The 26,221-nt window shown below is 48.6% G+C and overlaps 1 protein-coding gene across 1 annotated transcript in view; it reads left to right on the plus strand.

The window, feature by feature from the left end:
- Positions 1-26,221, plus strand: part of LOC119952125 (sodium/hydrogen exchanger 2-like) — a 230,432-nt gene that overhangs the window by 109,683 nt on the left and 94,528 nt on the right. Inside the window, exons 4-5 of the mRNA XM_038775699.1 lie at positions 7,771-7,988; positions 10,738-10,934. Coding sequence (XP_038631627.1) covers positions 7,771-7,988; positions 10,738-10,934 — 415 coding nt within the window. The remainder of the gene's footprint in view (positions 1-7,770; positions 7,989-10,737; positions 10,935-26,221) is intronic.

Consider the following 26,221-nt stretch of genomic DNA (forward strand, 5'->3'; position numbering starts at 1 on the left):
GATACTTTCAACTTGGTTTCTGCCATTCTTCTCCAAAGTATCTCTGATGACAATCCTCTGTCCATAACTGTGATTACAATCTTTCAGTCGTCTGAAAAATAATTCTTCCCAATTTCTAATCTTCACCTTCAGGCAACCATTCTCTGCTCCCATGTTACAAGGAACTAAGCCAGTTGATGAAGTCAAAACTAAGATAGAGGACAGGATTCTCCGTCTGTTCACGACAATGGGATTCTCCGGTCCTTCTGCAGTGAGTTAGGGATCTGGCTGAGTGCCAAACTCTCTGAGCTGGATTCTCGACCGGCATGATTCTCCGTTGCGCCAGCAGCGCACCCCACCATGAGTTTCTCAACGGTGTGGGGTGGCCACAAGCAGCTGGAGGATGGGAAAACCCGCCCTTTGCCTTTGCCAGGGACATACTCACAACATAAAATCTTCACCACAGTGCCTTTCCTCACAGAGCGTTTATTGATTTAGTACAGAAGCAAGGCTCCTCTTCCACCCCCTCCTCTTCCAGTGTCCCACTTGTTGCAATTTATGGGTGGAAAAATACCCATCACTTGTTAAACAATGTAATTGCTATTAAATCTCAGAATAATAATAATCTTTATTAGTGTCACATGTAGACTTACATTAACACTGCAGTGAAGTTACTGTGAAAAATCCCCAATCACCACACTCCGATGCCTGTTCTGGTACACGGAGGGAGAATTCAGAATGTCCAATTCACCTAACAGCACGTCTTTCGAGACTTGTGGGAGGAAACCGGAGCATCCGGAGAAACCCACACAGACACGGGGAGAATGTGCTGACTCAGCACAGACAGTGATCCAAGCCGGGAATCGAACACGGGTCCCGGGCGCTGTGAAGCAACAGTGCTAACCACTGTGCTACCAAGCCGCTAACAACACGTCAACAGGAAATTCCGGTTGATGCAAGGGTTTCCCGGCAACGATGGGTGCTGTCCAATTGACAGCAGCAGCATCGGCAGATCCTGCTGGCGGATCCCCTCCCCCGTGGTGGCTGCTAAGTCCCACCCAAAATGTCCATGAAACCTGAACAATGTAATTGCCAATAATGTTGTACATGATAAATGCTATGTTAATTCCGAGATTGTAAGAACATAAGCATTGTGAAAGCACCAACACCGCAATAAAACCATCACTGCAATAGCATCAAAACTGTTTTTAAATCAGCAGGGTGGTAATTTTACAACGGCACTCAAACAACACCAAATAATGTCTCCCTGTTGATGTTATAACTGGATGGAAGAATGGAACTCTGCCTCAAAAGACCGTCATTTTATTTTTTTAATATAAAACTTGGAGGAACTGAGTCACAGGACTGCAAATCACTTTTAATAATAAGAAAAAAATAATTAAACCTGAAAAGGTGGATTATTGTAGAATATGTCTTTTCTCCTCCCTTATCTTAACAATTTCACACAGATTTTAATATTAACATGGATTACAAAGTGCATCTTAAGCTACATTGGTCTCATTAACACACATTAGTTTCCTCTGTTCCATTAACTCCAGACTTCTTGAAAACTTTTCTTCATTTCTCTAGTTTCCTTAACTAGCTGGAATTTAGATTCCTAGCATCTGTTTCCTTAACCATTTCTCCATTGTATGGCTTTTCCTTCAGCACGTCAAAGAGAGATGATCCCTCTTAAGCCTTCTCAAACCAATTGTTTCAAGCAGAGCTGTGAGAGCTGCCTTCTCTCTCATTACCTATCTCCAATTGCTCTGCTTTCCAGCTAAAGCTCAGAATAAAGGAAAGCACATCCCACTGGAAAGTGGCCTCTGGTTGCTAAGTAATGACTTACTTCTGTTTACTTTTCACACTGTAACCCTCTCTAAGCACAATACAATCACAGCTGGAATTAAAACCAACCCCTAACATCCAAACACCTTTGTCCAGCATGGATCTAATGAGAGGTTTTACCCTTCCAAGCTCAGAAACATAAAATTAAACCTTCTTAAAACTATACCTTATTTCTAATGTTTATCGAAACAAATATAAATCACTTAAAACCACCCTTGTTTTCCTAACACAGCCAAACTTTGATAACAGCAGCACTGGAAGAACACCAACTCTGTGCCGACTGCAATTTTACTGAAAATGCAATACCATCAACACTGTGATAGCACTGACACTACATCAACGCCACCACTGCATCAGAAATCTACACTACAACTACATTGACACTGCGATAACATGCACATGGCAATGAGACCAAAACTGGGACAGCAAAAAAACCTAGGAAAACACCAACACTTCCACTACTCGAATGCTCGGAACACCAACACTGTCCCAAGAGTTTGGTCTCTACCTGGGTCAGCCAAAATATCAGACAGTTAGCGGCCATGATCAGAGGCTCACACAACATAATCTGAAGTGGGATGTTAGGTCACTCTCCAAGTATCACAAGATTGCCCTAGCAGATCAGATTGTCGATTAAAGAATGATCATTGCTCATGGGAAGTTGATGTGCTTCAGTAAGAACTATTGTGTAGTTTCCACAACCGCAAGGAAAAGAGAAAAGATCCATTTGCCGACTCTTTTTCTCATTAACTAATTCATCAGCATCTGCGACATATCTTGGCCCAGTGTACAGCTCAGTCAAGTTTCTCATTAATTTATCCTTTGAAAGGAGGAAACCTTTCAAAAGAAGAAAGGGTGCTTCAGCAGATTACTCCCTTCGCTCACACACTTGGCAACTGGCCAAATCTAGATCGATCTAAAATTTCTAGCAGCAGAATGTCACTTCCATCCTGACAATTAGTGCTGAGGAATAACTTTCACATTGTGCGTTCGCAAAAAAGGTATGCATTCACCATTGTAATCAACCAAATGAATCCAAACCATTCTGAATGCCTCACACATCTGTTACCAGGACGGTCCTCTGAACTTACAAATCTTTCAATGAGCAGGAGAAACCTTGGACTAAAAACTGGTTTTCGACAAAGGAATTTTGATTTGCGAGCTGCACGTCCTGTTTAGAGATGAGAAATACAATTATTTGCGTGCTCAACATGTCTGCATAATTTAAGAACCAGCTAAGTGGATTGCGCCTTGCTTCTTTCCTTGTCCTACTGCTGGCTGCTAATGTGCTCAGCAGGGGAGCCTATTAGCGTTGTTCAGCAGCCAATCCAGTTTTGTTAAAGATTTACCCGCTGTTAAAGCTGGGCTACACTTCTGACCTGAAGGCTGTTGGTAATCAATTGGGAAGAGTAGAGGTGAAAGGGAATGATGCCACAGACAAGAGGCAGTGCTCCGAGATTCAGGGATGCTATCTCAAAGTCACTGGTAACCCAGGAGGGAGGGAGTGTTGTCATGGGAACCTGGGAGAAGAAGGCAGAAATCACCCATGCACCAACCCGGGTAGAGAGTGGGAGCACATTTTCAGGGAGGTCTCACATAAAGGACATTGCAATAGTGCCAGAAGAAATAGTGACCACACATGGGTGGTCAAGATGAGTGAATGTATCGCTATACATCGCATTTTATATCCACCACAGCAACAACCTCCTGCTTTGCTTAATGCACCGCTTCCCCACCACTCAGCCAGCAGTATTCACTGCCACTCGGGACTCATACTTAACATTCAGATAAAACACTTTACCCACACAAACCGAGTAATCCTGCAGGCATCACACCCATCTCTCAGTGCCTCCACACTCCTCCAACTATTCAACCATGGAAGCAATATCACCCAAACACCTTGCCACACAGCTTCTATCCTACTTCCTGTCAACATGGGGCATCGAAAGTCAGACAGATATACTTAATGGAACTCAGCTCTATTGAGGAAGTATGTCAACCCGGCGTATCCAGGTGCACCTTTACCTTGCTCTTGCCTCCTATTGTGAAAGAGGGTGATTCCTGTGCTTGGTGTACTTGACCTCCATCCCTTCCTGGATGCTTGGCTATAATGGATATATTGGATCTAAAGGCATAAAAGTGAGGATGGTGATTCTCACTCCAGTGTGAGGTTGCAGATAGGGCTGAAGGAAGTGGCTCAGTACAGTGACCATTGCCTCAGGCATTGCTCCTGGCTCATTGGTATGTCAGACTGTTGCTCCTGGACCTTCAATGGGTAGGCTTGTTCCCCCTCCGTTCTTTGCAGAGCTTCTCCTCTCTGCCTTGTTCGTCTCCTGATCAGGTTGATGAGCTAAAAGCTAGTTTAACGAATGTCCCGCTTCTCCGCCTGAGGCAGTACTCTTCTCTCCTCCCTGATTTCTTTCCAGAACCTGCCATCAAAGCTTCAGCAGCTCATTGCAGTGTTTCCGCCAATTCTGCCTGAGCAAAAGTAAGTGAAAATACCTCACCTGCAACTTCTCGAGTGGCCATTTACATACACCTAGAAGTGGGCCCACCTTGCCTTTCTGAGATTTCACCTTGCCTTTCTGAAGACTAACTTTGCCTAAGTTTTGGAAACCTGCCATTCCAGCAGCCGCTTAGGTTGTAGAGTGGATCAGCGCCCAAGGAGGTGGCACGCCCACGTGCATGCTTCTCCTCAGCCCTGCTGTGTGGGCCACACAGAGGTGCTGCACCACAACAATCGCTCCAAGCCTCTGTAGCATCATAAAAAGAAGCACGATGCAAAGGTATTCGTAGCCTTTCCTATTCACAAAGGTTTCTGTGGAATACAGTTCTGAAGTTAGCCTTTAAGAATAGATTTCATTGGGAGGGGTTTGAAGAAAAGGGAACTGAAAGGACCAGAGGAGCAGTTGAATTCTGTACAGCAAGATCACACAAGTAGCAATGTGCTAATGACTTGATGATCTATTTTAATGGTATTGCTTGAGCGCTAATTATTGGCCAGGGCACCTGGGCAAACTCCCTTACTCTTCTTTAAAATGTGTGCCATGGGACAGGTTGTGTCCATCTGAGGGACCAGATGAACTTCTGTTCAATCTCATCCAAAAAGAAACTGCACGTTCCACAGTGCGGTACTCTCTCGGTACTGCACGGACATGGCAGCTCAGAGTTGTGTGCTCAAACCCCTGGTGTGGGGCTGGAACCCACAACCTTTTCACCCATTGGAGGAGTGCTACAAACAGAGCCATTCTTAAATAAATGTGCGTCATTTACTTGAATTCTTCACTGCAATTGCACTGAGTCAGCTTTCCTGAACTTTGGCAGCACGGTAGCACAGTGGTCAGCACAATTGCCTCACATCTCCAGGGTCCCAGGTTCGATTCCCGTCTTGGGTCACTGTCTGTGTGGAGTCTGCACGCTCTCTCCGTGTCTGCGTGGGTTTACTCCGGGTGCTCCGATTTCCTGCCACAGTCCAAAGATGTGCAGGTTAGGTGGATTGGCCATGATACATTGCCCTTAGTGTCCAAAAAGGTTAGATGGGGCTACTGGGTTACGGGTATAGGGTGGAGGTGTGGGCTTAGGATGGGTGCCCTTTTCAAGGGCCGGTGGAGACTCGATGAGCTAAATGGCCTTTTCTGCACTGTAAATTCAATGATTCTATGAAAATTCTAGAGAGAATTACATAGGATTCTTCCGTTTTTCCAGGAAAGAATGAAATTTGGGGACACATCCACATACAAAGGGGTGGCAGAAGTTTGGAGCTTTATTCGCAAACACCGAACCTGCACATCTTTGGACTGTGGGAGGAAATCGAAGCACCCAGAGGAAACCCACGCAGATACGGTTGAACGTGCAGACCCCTCACAGACAGTGACCCAAGCAGTTGATGCCAGATCAATTGTTAAAATTTAATGCTGAGATTGATCAATATTGTGTCAACCAAGCGTATTTGGGGACAAGGGGGAAAAGAGGGTATGTGAAGTTAGAATTCAGGGGCGGAATTCTCCGACCCCCGCAGGGTCGGGGAATCGCCTGGGGCCGGCGTAAATCCCGCAGCCGCCGTGGCCGTAATTCTCCGCCACCTGGGAATCGGCGGGAGCGGGAATCACGCCCCACCGATCAGCGTGCCCCCCGCGCCGATTCTCCGGCCCGCGATGTGCCGAAGTCCCGCCGCTGACAGACCAATCCCACCGACGTGGTTTAAACCACCTCTGATGCCGGCGCGATTGGCGACGCTAGCGAGCCCCCGGGGTCCTGGGGGCGTGCAGGGCGATCGGACCCCGGAAGGTGCCCCCACGGTGGCCTGGCCCGCGATCGGGACCCACCGATCGGCAGGCGGGCCAGTGCCGTGGGGGCACTCTTTTTCTTCCGCCGCCGAAACGGCCTCCACCATGGCGGAGGCGGAAGAGACCCCCCTACTGTGCATGCGCTGGTGGTTACATCAGCGGCTGCTGACGCACCGGCACATGCGTGGACCGGCGAAGGCCTTTTGGCCAGCCCCAATGCCGGGCGGCGTAGCGCCAAAGGCCATTGGCGCCGGTTTTGGCGCCATCGCGAAAACCACTCCGGCGCGGGCCTAGCCTCTAAAGGTGCGAAGAATTTGCACCTTTGGGGAGGCCCGACGCCGGAGTGGTTGACGCCACTCCGCTACGCCGGGACCCCCAGCCCCGCCGGGTAGGGGAGAATCCCGGCCCAGATCTGCCATGATCTCACTGAATGGTAGAACAGACTTTAGGACTACAATAACCCTTATGAGGCCCAGGGCGATACACTGATCGATTCCCCCTGTGGGACTCATTGAATATGGGGTTGGATTCTCCGTACCCCGACGCCAAAATCTTGTTCGGTGACGGGATGAGGAATCCAGTTTCCCGCATGAAATTGGGACAGGCGCCAGTTCGCTATTCTCCGCCTACCCGAAAAGCCGCTGCACAGAGTATCCACCAACTGAGGCCATTGCCAGAGGTCCGCCCCGCTATTCTCTGCCCCGGCGTGGATCTAATCTGGAATCAGTCCGCGGCTGCCACAATCGGGGGCGGGCTGATCGGAGGGCAAGGGGGCCTCATTCGGGACTGGGCTTTTAATGTGCGGGCGGTCTGGGTCGGGTGTGCGACCGATCGGGGGCATTATTTCCGTAGTCCAGGTCTGCGGGCTGAGTCCGCCATGGAGCACGGTGCGGCCTCTGACCCAGAAGAGCTTGGGGCCGTATCGGCAGCTGGTGCTAGTCCCCTGCAAGGCTGTGATCTGTGGCCTTTTGGAGCCAGTTTTTCTGGTGGAAAAGGCCACAGTTTCCACGACAGCGTGGGACGTCGTCCCTGAAATGGAGAATCCAGCCCATTAGTGGGGAGAGGCTCGCCCAGCTGAGGCTCATTACCTTGCTCTGTGAAAAACGACTTGAACTGGGGACGGCACTTTCATAGTCCCGACCTGTGGTAAACACCACTAGTGGTATATTGTCTGCTTTACGGCACTGCCTGTACATTACAGGTACGACGGTAAATCCCTGCCTGCTGGCTCCGCCCAGCAGGCGGCGTATAAAAGTATGTGCTCTCCCGCACTGCCGCCATTCTGGTTCCAGCAACAGGAGGCACAACACCTTGTTCAATAAAGCCTCGATTGTTCCACCATTCTCGTCTCGTGGTAATTGACGGTACGTCACGACCAAGACCTGTTGTGTTGTATGTCGCCATAGCGGCCATTTTTTTTGCCTTTAAATAAATCTCACTTAACTTACCTTCCCGGGACTTCCCAGATCTTTGTAAGAACTGAATATGCGACTCCTGTAAGTGCGCATCCACCTCCCTAAGGAGGAGTTCGAGTTGACTATTAACTAGCAGATACTGGTTTGCAGGTTAACAAGATTTTAAAGTAAAGTGTTGATAAAGGATAGTCACGGTTATTCCTCAACTGGTCCAATTAATGTTATGTAAATATATCTTTCAGGATTATTACCTGCTCTATGAGTATGAAACGATATGTGGAAGCTAATATCTCTCAGAAGTCTCACACTACAATCAAGTACTTCATGAAGATGTGGAGCAGTGTGAGTGAGACCCTCATCTTCATTTTCCTCGGCGTTTCCACTGTTGGAGACAAGCACGAATGGAGTTGGCCCTATGTGTGTTTCACAATGCTATTTTGCCTTGTCTGGAGAGCAGTTGGTAATTAGAATTTATTTTTTCTCTCTTTTCAATAACTTGCTCACTCATTCCCTTGTTCCCTTGTCAATAAAGTACATACAAATTAACAATTACGCCAGACACATATGTGGTAACTTTTTAAAAATAAATTTAGAGTGCCCAATTTATTTTTGCCAATTAAGAGGTAATTTAGCGTGGCCAATCCACCTACCCTGCACATCTTTGGGTTGTGGGGGTGAAACCCACGCAAACACGGGGGAGAATGTGCAAACTCCACACAGACAGTGACCCGGAGCCGGGATTGAACCTGGGACCTCAACGCTGTGCGGCAGCAGTGCTAACCACTGCGCCGCTGTGCTGCCCTTTATGTGGTAACTTTTAATAGGTAGAGAAGATAGAGTTGGACTTATTCTGAGCGGCCTAATCACATGGCCATTCACTTACAGCTGCCCAAGTCAAACAACTTTCTTTCCCCATCTCCAGGTTATTTTTTATAACTAATACGACAAAGTGGTTAGTCAAAATTACAACAAGTTTCTGGGCATGATCGAACCAAATGGAAACCATATCCCATAGCGAGCCCGTTTAGCCGAGTGTTTCCCGGCGCTTCAGTGCCAAGAAACACACTATTTAACGCAACTCTGTTTAGATAGGGGGCCTCAGCGGGAAATGCGGTGCTCAGGCCGTACTTACTCCTGTTTTCTGCACTGAGCAGCACCACTCACCATTTTTAAATGACGTCCCGATCTCTTGATGCCAGGACACGAGCCCCGAACCCCTCCAAAACCCCAACTCACCTATAAGGGGGTCCTCGTAACCCCCCAGCACCCCACCTACCGTGCAGAGGGCACCCTTGGACCCAATCTCTTCCATACAAAAAATGCCAGCTTGGCACTGCCTGACTGGCAGCGCCACCTGGGCACCTTTGCAGTACCAGGCTGGCACCACCATGGTGGCAGGGTGCCCCCATGTCCAGAAGGAAGCACCTAGGGGCCTCTTACCTTCTGGGAGCCCCCCACAAGTGCAGTTCAGTCCCCGTTTGTGGAGACCAGTACAGATTGCGCTCGCCTATGCTCTCCAAGGAGAAGGAGATAGATCCCAATGCCTTGGTTACCTCAGGGAACTGCATATTAAAGTGAGACTAGCTGTTTCACTCCAATGTACAGATTTGCCAAAAAGTGATCCCGCCTACAATGGGCGGGTTTCACATTGCGATGTCTCGCGAGATCGTGTTAGATCTCACGAGGTGTGGCAAGCCGGGTAGATCCCGGGAGCAGGGTCTCCCAGCATTTACCGGGCATGTTGCATGACGGAGCGCTGCTTTTTGAATGCAGCATGGCAAGTTGATCGCGCCCCATTGTTATTTCCTTGCTGCAGTACTCACTAATAGTGCACCTATCCTCGCTGGAGGTTAGAAGAATGAGAGATGATCGCATTGAAGCCTAAAAGACTTTGAAGGGATATGATACGTGGACGCTGAGACATTTTGTTCCTGGTCAGAGAATCTAAAACATGGGGGTACAGTCTCAGGATAAGGTGTATGTTTCGGGCTGAGAAATTACTTAACAGGCGGGGTTGTGAAACTTTGGAATTCTCTACCCCAGAAGGTTGTGGATGTTCCTTAGCTGAACACATTCAAGGCTGTGATAGACAGACTTTTAGTCTCTGAGGAAATGAAGGGATATCGGGAGTAGGTGTACAAGTGGAGTTGAAGCCCGAGATCAGCCATGGCCGTAGTGAATGGCGGAGCAGGCTTGACAGCCTGTCTGTTCTACTCCTACTTCCATTTCTTTTGTTCTTGTTCAGGAAATTAACCTTCAATAAGAGAGCAGAATGGAGATAAGAAAGCGTTTGATTTTACCTCTCCCCGTGAAGGAAAATAAATTCCGGTGCCTGTTGCCTCACTTCTCGTGACATTGCCCAGATTGAAATCTTGCCATGCAAAAAAATCATGGGAAAGGATTCACATATCCCACTAGTTTGCAGCAACTGAGGCATTGTCATGCTCTGGCAATATGACACTTCAGAACCGAATCAAATCTAGTTTCTAGTCAGTACAGTGTGCGCATTTATACTTTGGATATTGAACCCAAAGCTAACTGTCATTAAGTAACTAATAAGCCCGCTTGATTGGCACCCCTTCCACAAACACTCAATCCCTCCACCATCGGCAAACAGTGGCAGTCATGTGCACCATCTACAAGATGCACTCAGGAACTCACCAGGACTCCTTAGGTAGCACTTTCCAAACCCATGGCCTTCATCACATAGAAGGACAGAGGCAGCAGATGCATGGGGAAATACCACCACCTGGAGGTTCCCCTCCAAGCCACACACCAGCCTGAACTATTGTTGGGTCAAAATCCCTGACTAACAGCATTGTGGATGTACCTACACACATAGACTGCAGATCGCAAAGAAGGTGGTTCATCACCACTATATCAAAGGCAGTTGGGGTTAGGAATAGATGCTGGCCTAGCCAGTAACACCTACATCCTGTGAAAGAATACATTCAAAAAAATGTGATTTCTTGTCAGTTGTAAAGCTTTCTCAAATGTCAAAATTAATTGAAAAAAAAGCATAGTGAGAAAACTCAATTTTCGAGAAGCAGATAACAAGTATCTGTTCCTGAGAAGATAACTGAGCTGCATTTCAGTGGGTGTGGGAAGGCGAACGGATTTCAGTTTCTTAATTTTATCACCTTCAGACTTTCCAACAGCTGCCAATGTCTGGTAACAGATTTTCTCCTTGATTTCCTTTTTGTTCTCAGGCGTCATTTTCCTGACATTTATCGTGAATAAAGTCCGTGTGAATGTCGTGACTACAAAGGACCAGTTCATCATTGCCTATGGTGGCTTGCGAGGGGCAATTTGCTTCTCCCTGGTTTTCTTGCTTCCAAATTTCCCTCAGAAGAAGTTATTCACGACAGCTACTATAGTGGTCATCTTTTTCACAGTCTTTGTTCAGGTAAACAGGGAAATGTCTACTTACGGTGTGCTATTAATATGTTCTGTACATTGTCAAGGCCTGAGAAATATTTCTGATCCCTTTTGTTGTGATATATGGGTCATGGCCAAAGTCCCTCAGCAGCGGATGCCATTTTCAGTAACTGAGTCTGCACATACCTGGCAAATAGGCATCTGCATTAAACTTTCACTGCTCCCTGGGTTAAACGGTTCTTATAACCCTCAACACATACAGAAGAATGATGGCAAGTCCCCCACTGTTCCATAAATCACAAGCTAAGTGATGTGCCATCAATTGAACGCGAGACGAGTTGCTGTACAAAAGTATAGCTTTAATCAGCTAGATGTTAGCCCTGCGGTCGATTGCAGTAAATGGACGACCGCCGGGAGTACTGGATATTTATACCCCGCCCTGGAGGCGGAGTTAACTCAGCCTCTCGACCAATCGGGGAGCCGTCACATGACTGGTCTCAACCAATTGGTCGAGAGGCACATGACCGACCAGGGCCAATGGTAAGCCGGTGTTCTGCACCAATGGCAGGCAGCTATGCTAATCATACCACCACACTAAGTGCAAATGTGAAATGTCACCAAGCCCATTTAAGACTATGTGCCTCGGCAGGAAACTAAAACTTCCCAACGTGTAACTACGTTTTTCTCGTTAGAATTTCCACTTGTTGCTCTCTCCAGAAGGCAATTCAAAGTATTCAACGCTCTTTGCATTAAGTGGTTCTTCCTGACATCAGTCCGGCACCCTCTCTCCCGGACTGACCCCGCCCTTTACCCCCCAGCCCGGACTGACCACCCATCCCCTCCCGGACTGAACACCCACCCCCATCATGGACTGACCACCTGCCCCCGCCGGTCTGACCCCACCCACTCCCGGACTGATGCACCCCTCCCACCTTCCAGTCTGAACCCTCCCCCCTTCCCCCCACCCCAGACTGATCTCCCCCTGCACCACCCACCCCTATAAAATGGGGGAGTGACTTATCTCTCTGCACCCAGTTACTCCACGTCGATTCCGATGCAGCCGGGGACAGCATACATATGTTACATTCCCCAGTATGGCCAGAGCAGGCATAGACAAGTGTCTATTTACAGTTTGGTTTGGGCTTCAGCTTGCCCTTCGGCCAGTTCCGTGGGGCTTTGTCCCTTGTCCCACTCGTTCGCTTTGCATTTCTTCGCCCCCCCCCCCCCAACCCCTGGTCCCCCCATTCCCAATCCCCTTTCCTTTCCCTTTTTGTCGGGTGCCTCATTTGTGTCTCTCCCCCCCCTCCCCCCCCAACAAGTTGGTGAACGACTTTCACGGCCTGTGGAAGCCCTCTTCCAACCCCCTATCTCCAGCCTGAGAAATTCCACCAGGTCAGCCAGCATGTCCGGAGGAGTCTCTGGCGGACGATCAGGGAGGCAAAGGCGAGGGCGTCAGCCTCCCCTCCCCGTGAAAAGCTCCGGCAGATCTGAAACCTCGAAGACCGCCACTTTTGGGCACGGCTCCACCCTCACCCCCACAACCCGGGACATTGCCTGAAAGAAGGTCGTCCAGAAACCGACAAGTCTCAGGCAGGCGCCGAACATGTGGGTGTGGTTGGCTGGGTCTCCCTGTCCCCGTTCAAATTTGTCCTCCACCTCCGGAAAGAACCCGGTCATTTAGATTCTGGTTAGGTGCTCACTATGCTCCACCTTTAGCTGCATTAGGTTCAGCCCTGCGCATGTGGAGGTGAAGGTTGCCCTGTGTACTGCTTCGATCCAGATTCCGCACCCTATCTCTATGCCTAGTTCCTCCTCTCATTTATTCCTTCTCATGTCCAGGGAGCAGTTTACCTCCTCCGTACAGGCTCACACAGTTACTCTTCCCTAGGTCGCCTGCATCCAGCAGTTCCTCTACTAACCAGTTGTGGTGATATAACCACTGTAGATATGTACTTGCAGTAGGGGGATGTATGCCTGTACCTGTGATACAGGTTCCTCCGGTAAGTTCCTGCCGGCTAGCTCCGCCCACAGGGAGCTTGTGTATAAATATGCGTGTGAGTCACTGAGATCCTATTCTACAGCTGCCGCCAGAGGAATAGCATCACACAGCAATAAAGCCTCGATTGTACAAGTCTCGAGTCTTTGTGTGCAATTGTTAGCGCCACACCAGTGTCCTGTTTTCTGGGGATACGTCGTTATTTCCTGAAGAAGCTTTTGACCTGAGTGTATCTCAGGTTGTTTCCTCTTGGTAACCGAAAACACTCTGTGAATTCCCCAGGGTCATTAATCTATCGTCCTGTACATGTCCCTAACCATCAGTGTCCACTCGTCCTGTCTCCATCCTTTGAAGGTAGCGTCCATGATGCGGGGGTGAGCCTGTGTTTGTTGCAGATGGGTGCCATGATGGACATTTTCATTAGGCCAAAGTTTTGCCTCATTTTGCAACACCTCTGGAGCGTGGCTACTACCACTGCGGTCCTCAAGTGTTTGGCCAGGGTGGTGTGGGAGGGGGGTGGTGAAATAGGAGAGTGTCTGTGGCTGAGGCTGAGAGGGACGTTCTTGTGCATGAACTGTCTTCCAGCTTCACCCATTCTGCCCTCGGTTCCTTCATCCATCCCCGTACTCTTTCTGTGATGGTCGCCCAGTGGTAGAACTTTAGGTTGGGAGGAGCAGGCCTCCTACGTTTCTTTTACTTTGCAGGACCTTCTTTTGAATCCTTGGGCTCTTCCCCCCACCCCCTCCCCCACACAAATGCCATGATTAGTTTGTTGACTGCATTGCAAAAGGCCTTGGGGAAGTAGATCAGGCGGGATCTGAACAGAAGGAAGAACCTGGGCAGAACGTTCATTTTGATTGCACTCTCTGTGTGAGGGAGAGTGGGAGTGAGTCCCACCTCTGCAGGTCCCTTTAGACTTCCTTTACCAGACACGTCAGGTTCCATTTATGGATCCATGTCCAGTCGTGGGCTACTTGGACCCCCAACTAGCAGAATTTGGTGTTGGCTTGTTTCAGTGGCAGTACCTCCAACTCTGACCCTCTCCACTGTGTTGATAGGGAAGATCTCGCTCTTACACAGGTTAAGCTTATAGTCTGTGAAGGCTCCGAACTTCTTTAGGTCTTTCCCTACTCTTCCATGTTGGTCCGGATATTCAAGATGTAGAAGAGCGGGTCATCCGCACAGAGTGAAGCTGCGTGCTCACTGTCCTCCCTTTGGCTACCTCTCCACCCCTTCACTGCTCTGAGGGCGATCGCCAGTGGCTTGAATGCCAGAGCAAACAGCAGCGAGGATCGCGGGCACCCCTGTCTCATGCCTCTATGCAGCCGAATGTATTTAGAGCTGGTGGTGTTTGTCCATATGCTCACTATGGGAGAACTGTACAGTAGTTTTACCCAGGAGGTGAGCCCTGGTCCAAACCCAAACCGTTCCAATACTTCTAGGAGGTACTTCTTTTCAACTCTGTCAAAGACCTTTTCTGCGTCCAAGGAGATGGTCATTTCTGGTGTTCTGTCCCTGGGTGGGGTCGTTATCATGTTCAGCAGGCGCCATCTGGCCCCGGCGCATTTCCCACCTGCATAAAGTTGATATTCTCCATGACTTCCCGCAGTTCTAATGGTGCTTCCAGGCCCCATCTCTTATCCTCCCCCACTACCGGCATTTCCAGTCCATCGAGGAACTGATTCATCCCCAAGCCCCCCTCGTGGGTCCCCGGTAGAAGGTTGAAAAGGGTTTGTTGATCCTTATTGGTGTGGCAAACAGCTGACCACTGCTGTCCCTGAACTGGGCTATTTTCCTCGTGGCTGCTTTCTCAGCTGGTGAGCCAGCGGGCAGCTAGCTTTGTCTCCATGTTCTGAGAAGGTTCCCCCTTGTGTGGTGGAGCTCTTGCTCTGCGTTCCTACTTCCAAGCAGGTCAAAGTCCATCAGTAGCTCTTTTCTCTCCACCAGTAATTTGATGGTTGGGATCGAGGAGTAACACCGATCCACCTCCAGTGTGGCATTAACCAACTTCTGCCTGGCCACCCTCTCCTTCCCATCTTATCCTGCCTTGGACACAATAATTTCCCACTTTATCACTGTCTTCAGTGCTTTCAGAACGCGATGAGACCTCCCCATTCTGGATTATGGTACCCCATCTATGGCCTGTGATATTCATTCGCAGAATGCTTTATAGGCCGGTAGGGCCAAGTCCAGCCTCCATGGGGCTTTATGGCCCGCCCATCTCCAACCTCACATTCACGTAGTGCGGAGCTTGGTCAGTGATTACGATTGTGGAGTGCTCCACTCCTACTACCCTTGGAAGCATCGCTTTCCCCACTACAGAAAAGTAAATCCTACTCTATACTCTGTGTACCTGAGAGAGGGAGAACTCCATCTCCCCTTGGTCCATAATCATTCTCTTTGCTGTAAATGCTGTCCTCTTATTGAGCAGTATGGCTACCCTCCTAACTCTCGTCCTGCAGCATGATGGGTAAGTCTGCCCCACCCAGCTCTTTCTTACCCACAGTCGGTTGTTCTCCCTCAAGTGGGTCTCCTGGAGGAAGACTATGTTGGAAGAATCAGTAAAAGTCTGGGGAGGAAGATTGAGGAGATGGCAAACACGTGGGGCGACAAGGATCCAGCCATACCCAAATGGTATGTGCCGCCTGGTGGATTTTTTCACCAGGTCATTAAGTCCGCTGATTTTGCAGATTACTATTCTGACAGGGGCCGTTTCAATTCCCCCCCCCCCCCTCCTGCGGGATCAACCATACTTGCCTTGTGGCTGCGCTCCTGCACTCCGGGGTTTCCCTTTGCTTGGGGGCCCTCTAAGTTGGATGTTTGAGGTGCCCTTGTTTCCATTGTTGCCATGTCTGTCGTAGCAAGCCTTCTACTCCTCCCGCCAGGCCTCGATTTTTCCCCAGAGCCTGTAAGCCCCACCTCCACCCAACCCTTCCCCCTCTGCTCTCCCCCCTATTTTCCCCACATCTAGAGTTCCTCCCCACCCTTGCTGCCAAACACTCTCTCCCCAGAGGGAGTTGTGCTGCAGGCCTCCCCTCGCCTGCATTTCGATGTGCTAGCTTACCCATTAGTGTGGTGCCCCCCCCGCCCCTCCTCCTGTTCCCTGACCATTGGGTTTCTCTTCCCCCCCTTTCCCCTTCCTCATCCCTTTCTGCATCCTACTGCTGTCATTCCCTCCTTTCTGAGATTCAGTCTCAGATTGAAGATGCGGCAGATCAGTCCCGCGCAAATAGTCTCTCCTTTTTTTTAACCAATGGGACTAGAGTTCTGGTTCACTGCTGGTGACGTAGCCTTCCCAACCTATACTTTTATATTAATTCATCTGCTTCTGCCAGCGTGGTGAGGTAGTTCTCCCGACCCTGGAAAGTCACCCCGATTTTGGCAGTGTACGGCATCCCGAACATTAAGGGCCACCTTGCTGTGTTAAATTCCACCCGCGGCTTGGCCAGGTCTGCTCCAATGTCCTGTTACACACGGATCACGTGTCCCTCTCAGTTACAGGACCGTATGTGCCTTGACCAATTCAGGATCTTTTCCCAGTCTTGGTACCAGAGGGATTTCGCGATGATGGCCCACAGCTGCTCCCCGGCCTTTGGCTGGATCGACCTGTGGGTTCTGCCCACCTCTGGGGGCCTGGGGAAGCTTTTCCCTCCAACAATTTTGCCCAGCATCTCTGCCACATATTCCGTAGGGTCCCCACCCTCATTACCCACTGATGGGCCCACAATGTGGAGGATTTAGCGGGGCGAACGGTTCTCGTGGCCTTCAAACAACCGCCTTAGATCCCTTGCGTTGCCACCAACCTTGCCATCTCTGCCTGCAGCGAGGCGATCCGGTCACTTTGGTCGGTCACGGCCTTCTCCAGCTCTCTGATCCTCACCTCCTGTGTCTCCACACACCGCTCCATCTTTTTCAACGCTGCTTGGAGAGGGACAAGCACCTCCATACTACCTAGTTCATTGGCGCCATCATTTCAAGTTTGAGGACTTGGAGCTCCTGTGTTAGGAGATCCCTCCATTCATTTATTGAGGGGTTAGCCCTGCATATGGCCTGGCGGCACATACCATTTGGGTATGGCTGGATCCTTGTCGGCCCACGTGTTTGCCATCTCCTCAATCTTCCTCCCGATTTTTACTGATTCTGCCGTCTTTTCGGCTCCTTGGGTTGTTGCCTGGCATGCCTCGTTCATTGTGGTGGTGTTGGAGGAGGTTGGGTTTATTTTCCCTGGGTTTAGCAGTCTATTTTTGGACTAATAATGCCTAATTTCAGGTTTCCAGGAGGAGAGGCACCTTCCGTGCGTCCACTCAGCACACCCCCATCACCGAAGTCCTCTACTCGTATCCGTACTGAATATCATCTGGCCTCACTGAGATTCTCATTTCTCCTGTGACCACTTTATTTGATTTAACTTGAGTTCTCCAGCATGGTGATTTGACAACTTTGCTTGAAGCTTCTGAATCTAAACTTTGGATATATATTATAACCATCGACTGGGGAAACCCTTTCTTTATCCCGTGCTGCCTCAACATCATCTTCCTTTCAAATGCCCACTGCCCTCCATTATCTTTCAGTCTTTCTTTGGAAAGGTCCATTTCTCCCTGTTTTAAACTCATGGGCAGAATTTAACGGGGAGCGAGCGAGTCGCCTGAATGGAAACAGACCATGTGTAACACCCACTCGCATATAATCCACCGTCTTCCCGCTTCAGTCAAGTGCGGGATGGCCAATTAATGGGGCGGACTCAAAGGCAGAATGCGCTGCCACGGGAGTTTAAAGGGACAACAATAATGCCGGTCTGCTCAAAGGAGCGAACTGAAGGAGAAGATTGTGGCTACTTGATTAGTAAGGCAGTGAAGGGAAGTTGTATGCAGAGGGGCAACTGAGATCCTGCCAGTCCCATTGCCACCTCATTGACCGTGCGTTACCAGAGGCTGAGGACAGAAGCTCAAAGACTGCAAGGGCCTGAAGAGAGCTAACCTCATTGTTCACCCATCGCCAGTGGCTGGGGAATATGGACGGATGGCCCCATGACTCCCTGAACACCCTCCAGGTTGTCAGCAAATGGCGGGAGGCTCTCCTTCTGAGCGTTGGCAAGAGTCCTCCCCAATGATAGAGCCTGGATCGGTGTGGAAAAGCTGGTCAGTAGCCTTGAGCGTCATGCATAGGTCCTGTTCTTGTAATGTTGCCAAAGGGTTGCCAGACATAAGGGAGGACTCCTCTATGCCCTACTTTTAAATAGTGCCACAGGATATTTGGCATTCAAAGCAGAAAGACCCCTTTAGAATTTCACCTGATGACTGAACCTCGCAACAGTGCAACGCTGCCTCAGCACTGCAAAGGCATGTCATCCTGTGTGTTTGCAGTGCGACTTGAACCCACAATCCCTGGGCTTGGAGCCAAGAATGCTACCAACTGAGTGAGCCACAGCAGGAGTAACATTAGTAAATCTTTCATTTCAATCTTCAAATTGAACAGGAGCGTTAACCTATCTATTTTAAATAGGTTTAACATCTCCATTAATATGGATGACAGAGGAAAGCTTTTTTAAAATTGTTCTTATTAAGGCATTTATATATATATAAATATATACATCAAACAGAACCAAAACAAAAAAGAGAACAAACAGGAAATCTCATACCAAATAAATAACCAACACCCCACCGCCCCATCCTCCTAGCCGTACCCCTAAACAACGTTCAATGTTCACCCAGTCATATGTCCATCTGCTAATAACTCCCCATCAGTTCTAGGCTTAGTTGTAGTGAAGGTTATTTTATATGTTGAGTGCCATGTTCCCTTTCAAATCTTTTTATTGCGCACATCAATAAATCTTCCAAAAAGCACAACAGCTGAATTACTGAGAGAGTGCTTATACAGAACTGGAGATCAAAATATTGATCAAACAAATCAATGATCGGCATTAAGAAGCTGAAATGAGAAGTGTGCACTTAAGCTGTGAGAAAAGATGCGGCTTCTTTCTTAAATATGAATGCAAGGATGTTCCACATTTGGATTGAGTGCTGTTTGCAGTTTGGGCTGTCAAATCATATCAAATAAACAATTGAACTTGAGCAGAGAAAAGTCACAAATTGGTTCCTGTTGTTAAGGAATTGAATCACCAAGAGGGACTGAGGAAAATGGAGATCTTTATGCCCTGGAGTCTGTGATATATAGCGTCGGTTAACTTGACGCAATTTGTCCAAATTAGCCAGCCCAGCGCAAAAGGTAAGAGTGTTTTAAACTCAAACTACGTCCAATGCAAATTGAGTTCCTGTGCTCTTTTGAATATCGTGCCTGAACCTGGTTCCACCCACAAAACTGGCCACACCCAGATTGTTGATAGCATGCACATTACCCCTTCAGTCTTATCAAGAGGTGATTCGAAGGCAACATGGTAGAAACACAAGATTTTAAATTGTACAGACAAAATCAATCTGTATTTATATTTATCTTCCAACTTATTGTGTCATCATCGGGGCGGCATTGCTGTCTCACAGCACCAGGGACTCGGGTTAAATTCTGGCCTTGGGTTACTGTCTGTATGGAGTTTGCACATTTTCCCTGGGTCTGCGTGGGTTTCCTCCATGTACTCTGGTTTCCTCCCACCGTCCAGAGATGCGCAGGTTAGTTGGGGTTATGGGATTATGGGGGTAGGGTGGAGGCTTGGGCCTAGGTGGGGTGCTCTTTCAGAGAGTTGGTGCAGACTCGATGGGCCGAATGGCCTCCTTCTGCATTGTAGGGATTCTATGATTCTATGATCAGGATGTCCAAAAGGATTTTCCAATCTAGAGATTACTTTTGTGGAGGACACAGTAATGCTAGACTCCATCCGATCAGGGGGCCAGAGACCCTGTTGTCTTCCTAAAAAAATATCGAATCATTTGGCATTCAGAAGGTGCCATCAACACCAAATTTGGTGATTAACTAGATAATCTTTTTTTGGTGGGGTTTGCCAAGTGTTGGCCAGGAAAAGGGAAGCCGTCCTCTTGCTCTTCGCCAAATATCTTTCATGGTGCAGCCTTTTTAAGGCAGGTTCCCACACGGTCCTTGTGACTGACTTGAGGCCTATCGTTCAGGAGCCTGCGAACCCCAACCAATGAAGAAAAACATGGAGCCCGGGGAGTGGGGCTCGAGTTAGTGAATCCAGGGGCCAGAGCGTTAATACCTGTATGAGACACCCTATACCTCTACAAAAGTTACCCTTGTTAGTTGCCAATAAACACTTTGTTCTTCATTACTACCATCTACTTGGTAGTGCCTCGAGCCACCACATTGCCGATATGGACTGGATCGATCGCAAGTCCGCAGTTGTCGAATTCAAAGGGGGAAGGAAAAGCCTCCAAGACAAACAAAGAGTTGGAAAGCAATGACAATTTCAGAGAACAGTGAGTGAAAATGCCCATGATTGGGAAGTTAGACTCCATCCGCAGGGGGCCAGAGACGAGAGCCAGTGTATTGAGCAGTTCTGTTACTTCTTTACAACAAATGAAATAACAAGGGAGCATATGCAGAAAGTTATCCTATTGACAGTTCGTGGGCCAACAACATACAATGTTACAAGGAATTTGACATCCCGGAGGCTCCTGACACAAAGCCATTTGACCAATTGTTGAAGCTGGTCAGGAAGCCTTTCAACCCCAGACCCTCTATCATACTGCAGCGATACAAGTAAACCCGGCTGTCAGGGACCCAGGAGAAACAATCTCCGTCTTTCTTGCCAGACCAGGCAAATGGTCGAGCATTGTGACTTTGGTGTAGCATTGGATGATATGCAGCCTGACTGTTTAGCATGCGGTATTAGCTACATAAGTGTTCAAAAGAAGCTTCTGACTGAAACAATGATTACCCTAGACAGGGCGATGGAGGTCGACCAGGAGACTGAGTGTGCCGAGAGTTTCAAAGCGTGCAAGAGGATAAGGTCAACCAGTTGTGGGGCGATATGGCTGCAAGGTGCACAGCCACGTTGACAGGCATAGAGGACGTTCAGCCACGATCCTAGGAACAGGATCATAGTCAATGGCCAGGAAAACAATTTGGCCGTCAGCACAGGAGTCAAGTTGACTATTTGTGGTGTGGGGGCGATCGACCCCAGGAATCGTGCCGCTGCAAAGAGTTTACTTGTTTTCAGTGCACTTGGAAGAGCTATATCCAGACTGGCCGCAAAAGTGGCACGATGGCACTCCGTGGTGGGCGGGTGGCCGCGCGGCACAGGCCTGGGGTAGTCTCTGGTCGGGGGTCCACGATGGGGTTGCGTGGTCGGCTGGAAACGAGTTTAAACTTTGAAAAGCAACCTCCAACGAGGTTGCTAGCGTTACTGTGTCCTCCAGGTTCTGGGCACCTTTTTCGAGGAGACGCTGGCGCACGTAATTGGACCGGACCCCTGCAATATACACATCTTGGACGGCAAGTTCCATGTGCTGGGAGGCTGTCACAGCCTGGAAGTTACATTCCCGTGCTAGAGCTTTTAGGTCACGCAGGTATTCGTCTAGCGACTCTGCAGGGCGCTGGCGGCGGGTAGTAAAGATGTGCTGTGCATAAACTTCATTTACGGGCCGCACGTACAGGCGGTCGAGTATCGCGAGGGCCTCGGTGTACGAGTCGGTACTGTCAAGTTGAGTTGAAATGCGATGGCTCACCCATGCGTGTAGAAGACTGAGTTTCTGCTCTTCAGTAAAAGTGGAGGTAGTCGACGCAGTCAGGTAGGCTTTGAAGCACCGAAGCCAATGCAGAAATATTTCCTTCCCTTCTGCGGCCTGTGGATCGAGTTCCAGTCGATCAGCTTGAGGGCTGATTCCTTGGTGGTTTTTAAGTCGATTAAATTGATGCGACCATCAATTCACTCAAGACACGAGTAGAAGTAAACTGTGGCTTTAATCGACTTACAACTGAGCCTGCCTGTGACCAGATGAACTGAGGGCAGGCTCGCAGGACCGCAGCACTTTATACTTCCGGTTGTGGGAGGAGCCACGTGTGGAGCCATGGGCGGAGCCAAGGGTGGAGCCCTGTACAAGCTCCTCATCTCCCCCTGTGGGCAGAGCCACGCAACGGCTCACAGATGGAGCCCACAGGGACAGTGATACACAGTGTGAAGACCCGTCACCCCCGCCGGACTTGATTTTTTAACAGGGGGTGAATGTGGTGAATGTATAATTCACATCCTCCCACAACCAGAAGTATAAAGTGCTGCGGTGTGGTGAGCCTGCCCTCAGTTCATCTGGTCGCAGGCAGGCTCAGTTGTAAGTCGATTAAAGCCACAGTTTACTTCTACTCGTGTCTTGAGTGAATTGATGGTCGCATCATCCAGGCACGTTTTCGTGCCTGCTAGAACTCTGCCAAGTTAGCACTTCAATGGCAATTTAAAAAAAAGCAGTAAACCATAGCACCAGTAAACAAAATGGAGAGAAATTCAGAGGAAGAACCTGAAAAATGCAGATTAAATATGGTGAGAGTAAGTAAAACAACTCCAATCCCAGAACAGTTGGAGCAGGTGAGCAGCATCAGTGCTCCTGTGGTGGATCCAGGACAAAGGGAATCCAGAAGTCTCAAGGAGGCCTCATTGATAATCCAGGGACAAGCTACAGGGGTTGGTTGACTCTGAGCAACATTCTGCTGAGAGTGACGACTTTGTTACCTCCAGGTTGGGGGAGCCAGTTGGGGGATGAAGGCAACCCATGAGACCCAGGAAATCTCCCGATAGGTTAACGCTCTGATTGACCATTTGGAATTTTTGGACATAGCTTGTTTGTATATATTTTATTGACGTACTTAAGGGTGGGGGGGGGGGGGGGGGAGGATGTGGTTGCACAGCCCATGAAATCATTTAATTCTGCGACATTCTTAAGTGCCAGGACTCCTCTTCTGGCTCTCACTTTGTCTTCAAGTGGATGCAGTGCGGTAAGTGACCTCATGAGTTTGAAAAGTGCACTACTCATGTTTCAGTCAGATTCCCACATCTCTGAATCTTCTCAGCACCTCTTCTAAGTTTGCCAGTTGGTCCTCATGCAATGTTCCTCTTACTAAGACATCATCCAGATAGATGACAACCTATGGGATGCCCTGGAGTAGATTAGGCATTGTGCCCTAGAATGTCGCACAGATCGAGGAAATGCTAAAGGGTAATCTGGTGTACGGAAACAGGCCTCTATGCTGTTACTTGTCGCAAACCTTTTTAAAAAAAATAAATTTAGAGTACCCAATTATTTTTTCCAATTAAGGGGCAATTTAGTGTTGCCAATCCACCTACTCTGCACATTTTTGGGTTGTGGGGGTGAAACCCACGCAGACATGGGGAGAATGTGCAAACTCCACACGGACAGTGACCCAGAGCCGGGATTGAACCTGGGACCTCTGCCATGAGGCAGCTGTGCTAACCACTAGGCCACCATGCTGCCTTCTTGTTGCAAACCTTTGGGAATCTCCATTAAGTTCTAACAGCAAATAGGCATGATGAAGGTCGAATTTGGTATATGTGAAGCCTCCACCAACTTCGCATTGGGTATTTATACTTGGGTTGCCTGGTTTATCATAAGCTTGTCATCCCTGCATTTTCTAACTGAACAGTTCGGTTTTAGCACAGGGACGATGGGGGTCGCCCATTCAGATAACTGCACGAGTCTGATAATTCCCAATTCTTCCAGGCATTTACGTTCGGCTTCCACTTTGTGGTGAAAAGCATAAGGTCTTGCTCTGAAAAAAACATTGTTGTTGAGTCTGGGAAATCTTGGGCGGTATTCTGTGTCCCACCACACCCATTTTCTGGTGCGGCGCGCCAACGCCGGCAGCGGGATTTTCATCCCGGCAGCCGGCCAGTGGAGTTTCCCATTGTGGGCACCCACACACCGTCGGGAAATCCCCCCATGTGAGTGCGCTGCTGGCAAAACGGAGGATCCTGTCGATGGAGAATCCAGCCCCTTGGCATTTATCCCCTTAATTCAATCCAATTCATTCTGGAACACGTTATGTTTGCATAAGACTTCCTGGAAGACACTGTCTGAGATTTTAAACAAATCAACTTGATTTTGTGCAACCAATCATGTCCCGTAAGATTTGGTCGATGTCCCTCAACAATGATCATAGGTAGCAAGGCTTTTTGTTGTTGATATGATACTGGAGTCATGGTTGTTCCCACAATTCTCAGGGTCTCCTCTGGCTCACCAACTTGGATGTTATGTTACGCAAATTGAAAAACTGAACTCCTCCTTGAAGATATTTAAACATTTGTTCACCCACAACAGTAACCAATGCCCCATTGTCACCCTCCATCATTAGTGGTCCTCCTTTTAACATGAGGATTATTTCAATTGGGGCAGTTTTGCTCACTTTCACCATGTTTAATCTGTACCTTCATGATTCTTCATCATGAATTCCTCCTCACTTTGTTCACTGGAGCTGTGGTTTGTTGCTTTTTTTAAAAATTAGTGCATTCTGACAGGCAGGACAATGTGCATGGATATGACCCTTCCTATTACACCAAAAACAAATAGCTCTCTGCAGTGACACGAGTCTTGGGGGTGGTCTCCCCCACATCAAAGGCAATTGTCTTGACTTATGGGCTCACAACACAAATTCCTCCCTGGCTACTGACTATGATCGTGTTCCATAAGACCATAAGTTCTCGGAGCAGAATTTGGCCCATCGCGCCTGCTCCGCCATTCTATCATGACTGATATCTTCCTTCTCCCCATTCTCCTGCCTTCTCCCCTTAACCCCTGATCCCCTTAATAATCAATAAATTATCTTATTAATCAAGGACACCAGATTTGTGCTTGAGGTGCTGTTACCTACGGGGCTACAGACCAAGAGCTAGAAGGTGAAATTAGGCTGAATGGTTATTTCTTAGAACATAAAAGCTGGGACATGAATAGGCAATTTAGCCACTCAAACTTTCTCCACCGTTCAATATTCTCATGGCTGATCTCATCATGGCCTCAACTCCACAGTCCTACCCATTCTCCGAAAGCATTCAACCCATTACTAATTAAAAATCTGTCTGACTTTTCCTTAACTTTACTCACTGTCTCAGCATCCACAGATTCACGACCCTTTGGGACAAGTAATTTTTCCTCATCTCTGGTTTTAAATTTGCTACACCTTGTCCTGAGACTCAGACCTCGTTCTAGAATGCCCAGAAGAGGAAGCATTCACTCCATGTATACTTCCTTTTTATCTTTTATTATCTTATATACCTTAATTTGATCCTTCCTGGGATCGTGGCTGAACTGCTTGGCTAAGATGTGCGTCTTGCAGCCATATTGCCCCATTGCCGGTTCACCTCACCCTTTTGCACATTTTAAAGTTCTGACATGCTCCTCTCAGTGCACTCGGTTGCCTTAGCAATCTCGATTACCCTGTCCAGGGTAATCTTCGTTTCAGCCAGAAGCATCTTTTTCACACTTATGTTGTTAATACCGCATACTAAACGATCACACAGCATGTCACCGAGCGCTGTACCATACTCAAAGTGCATGACCATTTGACGGAGTCTGGCGACAAAGACAGAGATTGTTCCTCCTGGGTCCCGGACAGCTGAATTGAACATGTATCACTGTAGTATGATCATGGCCCTGGGGTTGAAATGCTCCTGACCAACTTCACCAACTGGTAAAATTATTTTGTGTCAGGATTCTTCAGGGTCAAATTCCTTGGAAGGTTGTAGGTTGTTTGTCCACAACCTGACAATAGGATAACTTTCTGTTTCTCTTCCCCGTTATTTAATTTGTCACGAAGGTGTAATGGAGCTGCTCAATATATTGGCTTCAGTCTTTGGTCCCCTGGTGGATTGGCCCAACTTCCCAAACATGGGCATTTTCAGCCACTGTTTTATGGTGCCGTTGACACTTTTCAACTTCTCTGATAGTTTTGGAGGCTTCTCCTGACCTCCCCCCCCCCACACCCCCCCCCCCCCCCCCCCACACCCCCTCCACAAATATAAACCACTGTGGAATTGCAATCGATCCAATTTACACTCACTGTCAATGTGGTGGCTTGGAGACATGCCAGGGAGACTTCCGGTGTAACAGAACAAAGGTTTAATGGCAACAAATGAGGGTAAATCATATCCAGGCACAGGAGGTGGGATTCTCCGTTCCCCGATGCCAATTTCATAATCGACTATGGCGCGGAGAATCCCTTTTTACGACCGAATCGGGGGCGACGCCTGCTTTTGGATGTTCTGCCCCCTCCAAAATGACATTATCGAGGAGCACGCTGCCCACGGTTGGGATGGCCTCAGGACGTTACCTGAAGGCCCTTCCCCCCCCAATGGGCCGAGTTCCCAACTACGCAGGGGAGCTGGAGTCTCAGCGGTCAGCAAACCGGCA

The sequence above is a fragment of the Scyliorhinus canicula genome, chromosome 17 (assembly GCF_902713615.1).
Source record: "Scyliorhinus canicula chromosome 17, sScyCan1.1, whole genome shotgun sequence".
Lineage (NCBI taxonomy): Eukaryota > Metazoa > Chordata > Chondrichthyes > Carcharhiniformes > Scyliorhinidae > Scyliorhinus > Scyliorhinus canicula.